The 15,493-nt window shown below is 32.8% G+C and overlaps 1 protein-coding gene across 2 annotated transcripts in view; it reads left to right on the plus strand.

Annotated features, from left to right (window-relative positions):
* The window catches only part of LOC117168374 (proline dehydrogenase 1, mitochondrial), a 226,449-nt gene extending 218,552 nt beyond the window's left edge, over positions 1-7,897 (plus strand). Inside the window, exon 12 of one of the 2 annotated variants that reach the window (XM_033353974.1) lies at positions 6,139-7,897. In XM_033353974.1, the coding sequence (XP_033209865.1) occupies positions 6,139-6,344 (206 nt within the window). In that variant the 3' untranslated portion in view covers positions 6,345-7,897. The remainder of the gene's footprint in view (positions 1-6,138) is intronic. The other variant, XM_033353976.1, reaches the window with a different exon arrangement.
* Positions 7,898-15,493: the final 7,596 nt, after the last annotated feature.

Below are 15,493 nucleotides of genomic sequence, written 5' to 3' on the forward strand. Positions count from 1 at the left end.
TGGTATATATATATATATATATATATATATATCATCCCGTACCGCATCTACGTTTATAATATCTTTGGTTTAACTCCACCACGTCATGTTTTAGTAATGTGCTCGCTTCGCTTGTAAGTTTGAGCGCGCCTAGGGCGCGCGACTGTTCGTTCTCGCGCTTCGCGCTCGATTATATATTAAGCTCGCGCTACGTGCTCAATCATTATATTTTCGCACATTTTTGCGCAAACCTTTTAAAATTAAGACTCAAAACATCCACCACTGTAATTTTGCGATTGTGAATTCTCTTTCGTTAAAAAAGCTTAGTTCGAGAGTTTGAGCGCACCTACGGCACGCGACTGATGGCAATCGCAATCCGCACTTGGTCTTTGCACTTCTCCCGCATTCTTGCACAGACCTTTTAAAATCAAAGGTCAACGGACCGACAACTGTAATTTTGTGATTTTGAACTCTCTATTGTTGAAGCTCTTTCGGCTTTAACGAACACATTCTCATCACGTATTTTGTGCTTCGCACACGATTTTGTCCAACATGTCACCTTTTCTACATTATTGGGATCTGAAATCTTGAGGGCACCACTAGCAGCAAAAGCAATATGGCCGGCGACATTAGGCAGACGTCTCATAACACTTAAGTAAAAACATTACAAATTAGTCTCAAACCTTTAAAAATGAAGGTAACAATAGCTCAAATTTGTGATTTCGCCAAATCTACACTGCCATGTAGAAACTTCCTAGAAGGAGAAAGAATTTTACATGCAGGATACCTTCTATTTTGCGGAAAAGAGGTGGAAAATGAAACTTCAGTTTCTATTATTGCATTTTGTTTGCAAACTTCGAATTTAAAAACTCTTGTTGTCTAAATAATAAGTTCTTCAATATTTCCCCTCATAAACATTAAAAATGTAATATTAACTATCGATATTTCAATAAAAAATTTAATTAGTATAAACTTCAAATAATAAATCAGCAGTAACTTTTTTCATATTTGAGGTTATGTTGATATATTTGTACATAAAATAATATTTTTATTTAGAATCTGATTTGATTATTTTCACTTGGAATGCTGAAAAATCATTGAAGAATAAAAACGATAAATACTTGACGATCATTATAACTTTTTCTTCAAACTTTTTTATTGACAGTGCAACAAGCTTGAAAATCCGTTTGAATTTCGTGCAGTTTTTACTTAATTATGTTTTATTTCTCGAGCCACACTATCAATAAATGCTGTAAATGTACTATAAGATTTTTCATATATTTTTCAAGAGTTTATTTACATTTCAGAAAAACCGAACAGTTTCTTGCTTTCGAGCAGTAGAAGAGCAAACAAACACACAACAAAACACTTTGTTCTTCGATTTTCGTTGCGAAAAGTCAATTGATAAATTTTGATTTATTTTATATGTAACTTTTTATTCATCACTTTTTATTTTTATATCAATTAAAATACATTTTTTATGTAACTCTGCCTGGAATTGCTTTTAAATAAATTGCAAAATAAAGAGCAAATTGTATTTATCATGATTATTTTTATATTTGTTTCTTATTTTGCTTTAAATTGTATTTTAAGCTGCGCTGTAACATGTATGATTTAAATAAATGCATGTAATTGCAATTCATAATATGCATAAAATTGAATCATACTAATTCTTATTTCCTCGTTTTTATAATTTTTAAATTTTTTAATCTTGTTTTTTACGATTAAATAAAAACTGCGTATCTGCATAGGATCTAATACAGGAACCTATATAGGATCCTATGTGCTCTTTCGTCTTTTCTTTGCTTTTTCCAAAAATTTAATTTTTTAATTTTTAATCTCATTTGTTACGATTAAAAGAAAATTTACTCGTCCTATCGAAAAATGGTTAATAATAAATTTATAGATCTTTTTAGGCCAACAACTTTTGTCTGTTAATTTTAGTTCATATTATTTTTTACGACTAAAGCAAAAACTTGTGTACTATCAAAAATTATAGCTCTTTTTTGGATGAACAAGTTTTGTCTCATTATTTTTCGTAGCTTGTGTCAAAAAGTGATTCATTATAAATTTGTAGTTCTTTCCAGAGCGTGCAATTTGAGCTTTTTCATTTTTTTCGTATCTTGCATAATTTGACTAAAAAATGGAATTTTTGGATTTTTCATTATTTTTGATACGATCAAATTTGGAATGTTCAACTTTTCGACAAAATTAAAAAACTTGTTATCATAATCTTGCAGGGCTTTCAAAAAGCAACATTTTTCTCCTTTGGACTTTTTTATATCATGCGTTTTTTGACTTAAAATGTTCATTTTAGTTTGTTTTTTTGGATTTTGAAAATGCGCTGACACTGATAATTTTCTTTTCATAGAAGAAAGTCATAGGAATAAATTGTTTGAGTTTTTCAGCACTATGAACAACCGTACATATAATTTTGAAATCTTGAAAAAATGTGGTTTCAAAAATGTTTGGTACGATCAAATTTGGAATTTTCAACTTTTCGACCAAATTAATGTTATCATAATCCTGTAGGACTTTCAAAAAGCAAAGTTTTTCTTCTCCTGACATTTTTTCATATCATGCGCTGTTTGGCTTAAAATGTTCATTTTAGTTTGTTTTTTTAGATTTTGAAAAATCTAACTCTGATAATTTTCTTTTTATAGAAAAAAGTTATGGGGATAAATTGTTTGACTTTTTGAGTACTATGAACAGCCGTACATAGAATTTTTTAATCTTGAAAATGTGGTTTCAAACATTTTTGGTACGATCAAATTGGGAATTTTCAAATTTTCGACCAAAATAAAATGTTGTTATCATAATCTTGTGGGACTTTTAGAAAGCAACGTTTTTCTCTTTTTGGCTTTTTTTTCGTATCATGCGTTGTTTGGCTTAAAATGTTTATTTTAGTTTTATTTTTAGATTTTGAAAATGCTATAACTCTGGTCATTTTTGATTTTTCGAAAAAAGTCATTAGGATAAATTGTTCGACTCTTTGAATACTATGAATAACCGTACAGAGAATTTTTTAATTTTTTTAATTTTTAATTTTCGTCCCATCTTCCTAATTCCGATTATAATATTTTTTTATGGTTATGTCAAAAATCTGGCATTATAGGGCGAAATGGACTTCTGATTCGGTTTCATATATATGAAATATATACTGAAACTGTCCTGACCCCCAGGCCAGAATTATTTTTATTTTTGTGTAGCTGTGAAGACTTTTTGAGGTTATGTCAAAAACTTGACAGGATTGGGTGAAAATGGGTTACGAATTGCGTTTCAGCGAACCCAAAACATTTTCAGCCGATGTATGCTGCTGGAATGGCCAATAAAGAAAAACCCCATAAGAAACCAAAAAAATTATTTTTTAAAAATATTTTCACCATGAAAGTAAATCTTGAAAGATGCGTTTTTCTCGGTTTTACATTTTTCAATATTACCGGCAAGATAACTCAATAAGTATTTGACCGATTGAATTCTCCTTGCATATACGTATAGTTGAAAAGATTATCTTTTTTGTGAACCACTCTAAATTGCAAAAAATTGTTTTAAAACAATTATTGTTTAAACAATTTCATGCAAATTTTTTAGTAAAAATCAACATTTTTGTTGCAACGGCTGCCATTTTGTCAAAAATGATTATTTTAAAACTTTTTTTGGTTCAAAAAGGAACTATGAATATAAACTTCAAGAAACTTTTTTGTTTTTTCTGTCAGACGAATTTGTGATAAACTAGAGTGCCGGCAATTTAGGAAAGATTGGTCATATTCTTCATTCCCAAAAAAATCTCAAAATATACCCTTATTTTTGGATTGTTACATGAGTCGCCCCCCTTAATTTTATCGGTACCATGTGTATATTACTACAGGGTCTCGTTTTTCCTTTAAGTTCTGAAAGGCTATGCTATGCGCTACATTTTCCTCTAGCCGTTAGTTCCAGCCACCTTTGGCTTCCTATCTGAAATGATACATCGAACACACGCTCCTTCGTGTGTCAGTATTTTCGTTTTTAGAGACCCGCCGCATTATTGACAAGGATTTTTGCCACGGTGGTTGCTTTTTCAGGATCATGGTTTTTTTTCAGATCATTTCATAATTTTCTTAATTTCGTAATTTTTCGTAATTTTCTTGATTTTTTTAAGTTAAAAAAAAAAGTTGTGCTGCATTTTCTGTGTCAGGTCTGGTGTTTTTTGGGACGCACTGTTCTTTGAAAAGTTTTTTTTTATGCAGAAGATAGCTTATTTTTAAGTGCTCCTTTTGCGATTTGATACAGCTAAGTAATAGTTCGACAGTAATTTTCTTTATTTTTTAAAATAAAAAAGTGATGCTACTGAAAAATGTAAAAAAAGTAAGGATTTTCGGGTACATTTAAGAACAGTCAAGTTTAGAGCATTATTTCTTATACAAGGAGCGATAGGAAAAATGTGAAAAAATTCATGAATATGAGGAAAACTGTTGTGAACCAGTTGCAGTTGAGAAATAAAAAAAATTGTTGCTTAAAAGTACAAAAATGTGCAACTATATTATCTTGAGTTCTAATACAGATATTAAAGCGATTAAAACTGCAAACTGTGATGAATAGGCTCTGTATTTATTTTCAATCGCTCGTAAGGATGTGTTAGTCTTATTTTTTGTGAAAATAGCGATATTCTTGGACATTTTTTGCGTTGGAAAACAAGTGACAGAAAGCAGGGCGGGCCCGTTGTCTTTTACTGGCGACCGATGGTCCCTTTCTTCGACCCGTGGCCAGTTGCCAGCCAAGCATTCACAACCAGGGATCGAAGAATGGCACCAGCGGTCGGCAGTAAAAAAAACGCGCCCGCTCTGCTTTCTGTCACTTGTTTTGCAACAAAAAAGAATGTCTAAAAATATCGCTATCCTTACGCACATCCTTACATGTGATTGAAAATAAATACAGAGCCTATTCATTAAAGTTTGCAGTTTCAATCGCTTTAATATCTGTATTAGAACTGAAGATAATATAATTGAACATTTTTTTTTACTTTTCAGCAACAATTTTTATTATTTTTTAATTTCTCAACTGAAACTGGTTCACAATAGTTTTCCTCATACTCGTGAATTTTTTTAAATTTTTCCCATCGCTCCTTGTATAAGAAATAATGCTCTAAACTTGACTGTTCTTAAATGTACCCGAAAATTCTTACTTTTTTACACTTTTTAGTCTGCTAAGCACTAAAATTTGTTTACATAAACGTCTTCAACCTCATTTACGTAAAACACTTTCAGCTTTCATGTGACTGTCTTTTTGTTGCGGTAGTATTTTTTTTGACTGAGTTGTTAAGTTTCAAAAGCAGATGCCTATAGTTTTCTCGCCGATAGTAAGTAGTAGCTCGAATGTAATTTCTTCTTTATTAGGTCTACAAAGTAATTTGATGCCTTTAGTGAGATATCCTGTGACCCGTTGTCAAACTTGCATTGTTTTCCCGCCCGTAGGTAATTGTAAAAGACGAACCTTAAACTTTAAAACGCAATATAATAGGTGGTAGTACTATGGACTTGAACTCAAAAATCATTAGTGAATACAATGGCGCCCTTCAAGAAGCATATGAAACACTGCATTCTTTTTGCATTTTAATTGAAAAATCACCATTGTGAAATCTCTGGCATCACTTTTTACATGTTGTATGTATTACCGTATCTTTTTCGAAGACTGAGCAAAGAAATTCGTTCACCTTAGCTGTATTTTTGTTCAATTGGAATGCAAAAAGAATGTAATGTCTCAAAGGTTGCTTGTCGAACGCCATTGTATCCACTAATGATTTATGAGGTAAGCCCGCATGGTCGCCACATATTATATTGTATTTTGACCAAGAGTTACAAAACATTAAACTAATATAAAAAAATGCCTTAAAGTTAAGACAGTTGTTTGTATCTCTTGTAAAATTAGAATTTTGACATTTACACTTATGTCCCTGGACCCTTCAATTTTTCATTTAATTTTAAATTTAAACATTTAAAATTGAACAATATTTAAACAGAAAGTTTCAAGCTTTTTCCCACTTTTGTTAATTTTGAATGCCTTTGAATATTATTGACGGACATTCTTTGTAATCTTTTGTAGATTGATGACTTTTTTCAAACCTGAAAGCGTTGAAACATTAAATTTACTGATTTTTAACAAAATTCGTTCAACTTGCAGGTCAGTCGGGGTACTCTGCTTACAAGTACATCCCTTACGGCCCTGTGAAGGAAGTGTTACCATATCTATCTCGAAGAGCCCAGGAGAATCGAGGTGTGCTGAAGAAAATCAAGAAGGAAAAGCAGCTCCTACTTAAAGAAATCATGAGGCGTATTGTTCGAGGAGAAATATTTTATAAACCCAAAGGCAATTACACTCCTGTCTGAGCAACTACTGCTTTTACCCGGCGAAAGTCGAGTAAGAAGTTTAAGTAGTAATTGCAATTTAGCGAATCTTACATGACCGTAAAACGAATCGTAAAATCCAAAATAATAACTCTTTCATCAGATTGGTGATATTCTGATCAGAGCGCAAGGGCCGATTGCGTGAAACGTGAAGCACTGTGAGCTATCGTTCGAGATCGCTTAAGCGGTAAATAAAAATAAAAATTGTGTGACAGTGCAGAGATCAGTAGAATCATCTACCTTCTTCAACGAATTGAATGGATTTAGATCCACGAATGGATCTGAACCGATGTTTGTTTTTTAAACTCTTTGCTGTCTGTTTCTCTCCGTTAGAAATCATTTGGAGAAAAGCTGTGAGAAGGAATAGGTGGTCTTTGAAATCCCTGCATATTAATGAGCTTACATCAGTACCGTATAGTAACGCAGCACTGTTTACAAAAGCAGAGTTAATTGCCTTAAATAAGTTACCTAAGAATCTCACGAAATATCAATGTAAAATAGTTATTTATTAGAAAAAATAGTTTTACATTGTTCTTAAAGCTCTCTTTGTATTTCTCGCTAGCCGCACTTGGATTCATTCTTTTTATTCTGTTACGATTGTATCAAATACATTTAGCTTACAAAATTGCTATCCAATGGCATTATCCAGACGGTTGACTGTTTTTTGTTTTTAAGTGAACCTTTTTTTATTCATGAAGGGACCATTTGTTGTGAAAGAGCTCCACAAGGAAAGAACTAATTTACAATAAATGACATCGCTATGCATACAAAAAATGTTCACTTTTAACGAACAACTTTTTACGTGTGCTCTATTGAAACATAAATATGCACAATTAGATACTATTTTTTTTTTTTAAATTTAAATTAAGAACAATGCATTTTGCGAAATAGAACAGTCTATAAGTATTTCAAAAACAAGAGTCCCTTTGTTGGATATTTATTCTCTCAAAACTCGCGTTCAATGGAGTATGAAAGTATCATTTATCTAAATTAATGAGTGAAATTTAAAAAGAAGATTTGTGTACGCGCTTGATCTTTGTAAGTCGAATAATAGTCTAAGGAAACTGATTTTTTTTAGAGTTTTAGTGGTTGAAATCGAAATTTGCTGTTTGGTATGAGTCAATTTAATGTACGCGACAAATATGAGAGAATAAAAATATCTTTTGCTCCTGTATGCTCTCTCTGTTCGAGTATTAAGAATTAAATTAAATCATAAAGATCAGAGTACGGTCGATGACTTTCAAGCAGTTGAAATGAAAGTACAAAACTAATCTATAAGTTTTTAGTACGTTTTTGAAACTCCTGACATTTTGAATTTTAAATTTTAACAGAATTTGAATATTTATTTTCCTTATTGATTCAGTTTTTTCTATTTATTGACTACCTACTTACGAAATCGACGATTACAAATAATGATTTTTACTGAGATACGGAATGTGATCTTTTTTTTCAATTTTTACGAATGATGTGAACCATGAGTCTTGGAAACAACACTAAATTTTCTGAACATAAATAAAGAGGCATTGTTAAAGTTATACAGACTGTAGCCAAGCATTTTTATGTAGTCTGTTCGTTTTAGAAGCAGGGGCCATCATCAAGATGAAACAAAACTTTTGTTTCATTTCAGTCTTTGAGAAAATAATTGAAACCTCCTTTTATTTTATTTTAAACTGAAGCTCGAAACAAGATAACAATGAATTTTGTTTCGGTTGCGGAGATCTAACAGGGTAACGGCAGCAATTACCGAGGTGGGTCCAATTGTCAGTGGTCGAAGATAAATGACTTTTACAACAACAAAAACATTTAAGTTTTAGGTGAGAAGAAATAAACTATTTATTGACAAATGGTGCCCCCTCGGTAATTGGTTTCTTTATTGTACGTATAATTTCTTAAATTGCATTCGATCCTCATAAAACGAAATAAGAATTTGTTTCTTATTTCAGTTTGCAAATCTTAATAAATTTTGCTTCAATTTATACACAGTCACACACACACACACATGCATATATATATAACTTATTCCTAGATAAAGAATGTCTTTTTCCCATGAGGCGAAGCGGAATGATAGATGTTGAATTTTGTTTTGTCTCTTTAAGACCGAATTGAGTCGAAGCTTTAGTGACGGTACCTGTTTATGAGTGAGTGATTTATATATATTTTAGGGTGGCCAAATGTCACACTTTAGAAATTTCCAAGCGCATGTTCACCAAATAGTTCTCGCAGACAAATAAATGTCTACGTATATTTTAGGTGTCAAAAAAACCGATCTTGAGGGCATGTGATACTTACAGTTACCCCGGCTTTTTTCCACGAAATGAAAATGTTTTAAAACAGAATTCGGAGATGTTATAAAATATCATAATGGACGTCCCAGGACTCTTTTTTTTTTTTGAGGGATAATAACAAACAAATTTATTGTGCTAAATAAAAATGTTATGCATATGCATTATTTTGAGGTCACGTCGTTTTTCATCTCTGCCTTTCCAATAATCTGGAAATTATTTATTAAATAAACTTTTTTGATTGGCTGCAAACAAGGTTAGTTCTGGGAGATTAGTTACTATGTTTATTTGTAAGTCCAAAGTTTTTGCCCAAAAATATTGTGTAGTTTAGAAGTAACGCTCGGGTGAATTGTAACACAGATAATCTCGAAATATACACGCACGTTGTTAGCAATATCAAAAATTTTTTGATAAAAAAACACAAAAAAAGTGTGCGAGAAAGTCTGTTAGCATGTTCGCTATCATTTTACAGTTTTTGAATGCAAAATATTTCTTATCCTAGGATAAAAGCCGGGGGAATCTAACACTGAAAAAATCGATACTATTTCCTAAGCGCTATGCAAATTAAGCACATTCTGCTAAATTGAAACTTTTTTGAATTAACCCACAAAAAAGTGTATGGGGACCTCCGTTAGCATGTTCGCTACCATTTCCCAAATTTTTAAGACAAAATATTTATTATTCTAGAAAAAAAGACGGAGGAAACTAAAACTGGTAAAATCGACAATTTTCTACGTATCACATGCCCTTAAGGCCATATGACGAGTGTGTCGCATGACTAGATTCCTACTATACCGATTTTTTTAATTTCCAAACTTATTTTCACATAAAGCGCCACGTCAAGTTAAAAATTTGGGATAATAAGTCAGAAGCACTAAGGAAGGTTTGTCTAGTCATGAATATTATGAAAAATCGATAAAAAAAATTATTATAAAAAATAAACTTTTTCATAATTATGTAAATTTAAGACCAAACCCACCGTTCTTAGTGCATTTCATTTATTATCTCAAATGATCAACTCGATCTGGCGCTTTGTGTGAAAATAAGTTGGGAAATACAAAAAGTATTTGTAGAGCAACTTTGATCTTATGGATTTGAGCGTGTAAAGTGTATCTTATTTTTACTTCCTCGTTTTTGGTCAGGAAATTATAACTCAAGTTATTTAAACTTTTATATGATTGTTCACTAATCAGTGAATATTGCGTTTATTATATCTTTTTATTAGAAAAATATTATACAAAATTCTTAGATATATAAAAAAGACATAAATTTGCAATATTTGAAGGCTCGTTGCGAGCTTTAGATATGCTTTTGTAACTTGAAAATATTATGGAGCATTTTTGCGATTATTGAGACCAGATTAACAAAAAAACTAAATTAACCTTTAATTTCCGTTACAAAAAAATAAAAAAATTACTAAGAACCTCAGTTTGGATGCACCGTAATTGCTACGGGCCGAATATTGTTCGTAAAGAGTTTTTCCTAAGCGTCACGTGACAAAGTAAATCCTATGAAATTGCTTATTCGTTTTTTATGTCAGTTTATTATATAGAAATTTTGTAAACAAATTTGTTTTCTTAAGAACATGTTTTTCATTTTAATCAATCATAATAATCGACAAGTTAGTGTTCGCTGCATTACGTTCGTTCACAGAGATGATTTTGTTTTTTTACTTCAGTTTTTTTTCATTTGTTCTTTTTATCATTTAAAGGACTTAAAGCTTATTAGAAATACATAAGTGTAATGAGAAATATTTTTTTTTTATGTACTTAAATACGTAGAATGAAGAAATTAGACATTATAATATTAGGCTTCTAATATTAGTTTCAGTAATGATAATAAAATTAATGGGAATTTTGTAATTTCACTATGCAATTTTTTATTAAATGATGAGAGAATTGAACAAGTATATAAGTTCGTATACCTTGGTAGCTTATTTACTATGGACGGGAAGATAGATGAGGAATTAGATAGACGAATAAATGAAGGTAAGAAGGTTATTGGTAGAGCAGGTCCCCTTATCAGAAGTAAAAATATATGAAATAAAGCTAAAATGGCAATACATAATTCTATATTTGTACCGCCTGTACTATACGGTAGCGAGACATGGACTTATCAAGAAAAAGATAAGAGTAAAATTAACGCAATTGACATGCGCATAATATACGGGAAAACTCTGATGGACAAAGTAAGTAACGAGATAATTCTAAAAGGATGTGGTGCAGAAGAGACGCTAGTAGACACATGGGAAAGAAATCGTTTAAGATGGTTCGGACACGTTGAGAGAATGCCAAACGAATTACTAACGAAACAAGTGTATCAAGGTAAAGTAAATGGCAGCGTGCCCAGAGGTAGACCGCGGAAAGAATGGTTAGAAAGTGTGAATGAGACCCTAGTTAGAAGAGACATAAGAAGTCACAGAAACACGAGAGCCTGCATGAAAAAATGCATGGACATAAAAGAAGCTAGAGAAGTATGCCAGGACAGGAAAGTATGGCGGCAAATAGTTAATAAAAAGAGTGTCAGTAGAGTGAATGACGCCTGAAACAAAGACCTTGGCTACTAATGGACCCAAGTGGGGAACCTTACATAATGACTTCGTGAGGTTATTCGCTTGGGGTGATTGCTAGAGAGATTGATCAGCAAACTGGGTCGGAGCAGTGTTGCGTAACGAACGTGTTATTTACTTAAATAGCACAAGAATTCTGGATCAATCTGAAAAATCTGCATCCCTTCCACACACTACTCCTTTCCCCTACCGAGCGAGTCACGCCTACCCCGAAAGGGAAATGGCTTAATGGTGTAATAAAAATAATAAGTATGAGTGAAGTCCTTAATATTCTGAGTGTATTACGGGAGAGCTACAAAATGTTGCATTTTATTTTAAAGTACGATGTTTTTTTTTAATTTTAAAATGTGAAATGGGAAATCTGTCGAACGAAAAATCGTGGAGCTAAGGCCTTCAGTCCAAGCGCCAGAACGGCCAGATCTGTGAATGGTCGGAGAGGCGTTGACCAATCAGAAACTTTTCGCGAAAACAGAGTCGTTCTCCAGCACCTTTGACAAGACGAAAAAGTTCCTTCTTGGCAAAGGTGCTCTGTAATTGGTGTTCCCGTCACTCCGGGTTACGGTAATTCCGGTGTATATGTTTCATCACTTTGGAAATGAAAAGATCGCCTTTTGGCGCGAACTTATCAATTTCGAACACTTCGACTTCATTCCGTCAATTCCAAATTGCGGCCGTTCTGGTGCATGGACTGGGGGCCTGAGACGACACCCTTCTGGGCCTAAATTGACATTTGACTATAAGGTTTGAAGAAAGAAAAGGGTACATTTTTTAAATTATTTTTATTGTAGCCAACTAAATTCTCGATCCAACCATACCTAATATGTTATTAAACAGATTTTTTTTACATTCGAATCCTATAATAAGAAGGTATTAGTTTTGTAGTTTAAGATGTTAATTTTGTTTGTCTACTTGGTCCTAATCAATATTGTCAGACCGGCAATCTGAAGGACCTGAGCTCATATCCCAGCGGAGCTAGAGAGCATTTTTTCACAATCTTAAAACATTAATCAATATTATAATAATATTGATTAGGACCAAGTAGACAAACAAAATTAACATCTTAAACTATTAATTAATTTTCCTGGTCAAAAAACCTACGTCAATATTAAGGTATTAGTTTTGTCCGACAGAGAAGCAAAAACGCTCGTTTTCGCTCACTTGGAGAGGAGCGAAAGCAAGCGATTCCACGCCTGTAAAGGGGGGCGGATGGTCCTCATGCAAAGCATTTGAAGAGAGCATTATTGTTAAGTGTATATTATTTCAATGTAATTTAAATTTCCTTGGTAAAAAATGTCGAGAACTTTAAAATAGAAGCGCATTCTGCTACATTTTGGCATAAAAGTGAAAAAAATGACAAAATAATTCAATTGAAATTGTCGTTTATTAGATAGGGGGGTTTCGCCTCCGTAACCCTTGCTGGGAACTCTGCCCCTGGCCCCTCTGGGGGATCCGCCCCAGACTCCCCCGACCCCCCTTGTTTGCCTCCAACCCCCTTTTGTCCTCATAGAATTCAATTTACCAAATTTTCCAGCCCATACTGATTCTCTAATCTTCTTCTAATCTTCATCATATCTCCACTTTTTAAGACCCCATGAGTAAAAAAAAACTGTTTATACAGGTGTCTGTGTATGTATGTCTGTGCGTATCTTGTAGGCATGATGACGTACTCGGTGTCAACTTAGCCCCACGCGTCAATTTTGTATATTGCTATCCAAAAAACATTGAAAATCATCAGAACATCCAAAGGACCACGCATCAAATATGCATGAATTGGCTTTCGATCGATTTTGATTAAACTTCGTAAAATTATAGTTCTCAATGTTTCGATCAACAGTGTTATGGGGCACAAAGTCCGAAAATGGACAGTTTTCGAGTTATAGACGGTTAAACACCCAGCCCTTTAAAGAAACATTACCAAATATCTCGAAAACTGCAACTCTGCGAAAAAAATGTTCCCTATGAAAGTTATTCGGCTCTAACGGGGAAATGTAAAGAAAGTCATGGCTTTAAGACACAAGTCATTTTTCAAGGTCATTTAATGTGAACTTGTCATTCATTGTTAATATTCAGCCAATAAAGACAAGATATAAAGAGGAAATGAATGTAGAACCCATAAAGGCAAGAAATGAGAATGGCTTAGTCAATATCCAGCCAATGAAGGGAAATCATGAGAAGGATGTTTTCAAGACACGTCCTTCTTGACTCTCACGTAACTTACGCCTTCATTGGCCGGAAATTTTCTAAATCAAGCTTATTTCATGCCTTCATTGGCCAGATATTGACAACATCCTGGACAAATCTTGCCTTCATTGGCTAAATAATGACTAAATCGCACTCATGACTTGCCTTCATTGGCCGCATTTTGTCTAAATCAAGCTCATTTCATGCCTTCATTGGCTAGATATTGACAACATCCTGGACAAATCTTGCCTTCATTGGCTAGATAATGACTAAATCGCATTCATGATTTTCTTTCATTGCCTGGCTATTGACTAAGCCATTCTCATTTCTTGCCTTTACGGGTTCTATAATGATTTCCTCTTTATATCTTGTCTTTATTAGCTGAATATTAGCAATAAATGGCAAGTCCACATTGAATGACCTTGAAAAATGACCTGTGTCTTAAGGCCATGACTTTCTTTGCATTTCTCCGTTAGAGCCGAATAACTTTCATAGGGAACATTTTTTTCGCAGAGCTGCAGTTTTCGAGATATTTGGTAATGTTTCTTAAAAGGGTTGGATGTTTAACCCTCTATAACTCGAAAACTGTCCATTTTCGGACTTTGTGCCTCATAACACTTTTGATCGAGACATTGAGAACTACAATTTTACGAAGTTTAATCAAAATCGATCGAAAGCCATTTCATGTATATTTGCTGCGGGGTCCTTTAACAACACGTTCATGTTCAGAAAATTTGTTAAGTAAGATGAATATACTTTGATTACAGTGGACGATAGTATACAAAATAAAAACTGCATTTTCCACAAGCGGCAGAAAAGACTTTTTACCTCCGAAAACATTTTTTATGTCAGTAGGGCTCACTTTTAGTACACAAATCAGGACCATGCGGTTTATATTTTCCTTAAATTCTCTAAGTTCCCTAATTATTCTGAATTCTCTAAATGCTCTCAAATTCTCTGAATTCCCTGTAATCCTTTAATATCCTAAATTTCTATAATATTATACATACCTAAAAGTCTTTGAATTCTCCAAATCCCCTCAATTCTTTCAAATCTTCTGAATTTCTTGAATTCGTTCGATTCTGCTAAATTTCTTTGAATAATTTGAATTATTTTTAAGTCCTTAGAATTCACAGAGTCCTAAGAATTTAGGAAATTGTACAAATTCATGGAATTCAGACATATCTACGAATTTTGAGGAATTCAGTTGATTTCCATGGAGTTAGAAGAATTCAAAACTATTTGAAACATTTTAAGGACACTATATTAACGACCTCACTTTAGCAGTTCACTGAATATTTTTTTGAACGTTTGAACTTTTTTTCTACATAAAATATCGGCCTCAAACTTTAAGAATTGCAAGCACCGACACAAAACTACGTTAAAGTGAAAAATGTATTGATGAAAGTTGTAAAAAAAATATTTCAACTAAATCTTTTTCGGTACACAACAAAGGACTCACAACGTAGGAGGAGCCAGGTGTTAGAGCCTCATCTACTGGCCGTCAGGGTTCCGATTTTCGTACACATCAGGAAAATCGTTACCGACTGATGTCGATGGAATTGATAGTCGAGTCTTTTGTTGTATGCATTTCTCAAAGTTTGAGGCCGAAATTTTATGTATAAAAAAAGTTCGAACGTTCGAAAAATGTTGAGGTTCAGAGAAAATATGCGAAAAAAGCTCCCAGTATTAATTTGGTCGGAAATAATCTTCAGTGAAATCCCTACCCAAATGGAGTACCTAAATATACGTTATTGTATTTTAATACATTTTCTAAAGTTTTAGATCGATATTTTATTTAGAAAAAAAGTTTTTAAGTTCAAAAAAATATTCAGTTAACTGATAAAGTGAGGTCGTTAATATAGGCATTTGGCTGTGTCACATGCCATTAAAAGCATTTCAAACAATTCAAACGAATGAGAAAGTATTAAAAAACTGAATATTTTAGAGATATCTTTTTTAATTTTCCATAACGCTTTCCACATTAATCAGTGAAAGATAAAGAATGTTGCTTGAAAAATAAAACAATGCCTCTCAAATTTTTATTATTTTTTGAAGTAATGAAACTGTGCGATTAGTAAATTTGAAACATAGTAACC

Source organism: Belonocnema kinseyi, chromosome 2, assembly GCF_010883055.1.
Source record: "Belonocnema kinseyi isolate 2016_QV_RU_SX_M_011 chromosome 2, B_treatae_v1, whole genome shotgun sequence".
In the NCBI taxonomy this organism is placed as follows: domain Eukaryota; kingdom Metazoa; phylum Arthropoda; class Insecta; order Hymenoptera; family Cynipidae; genus Belonocnema; species Belonocnema kinseyi.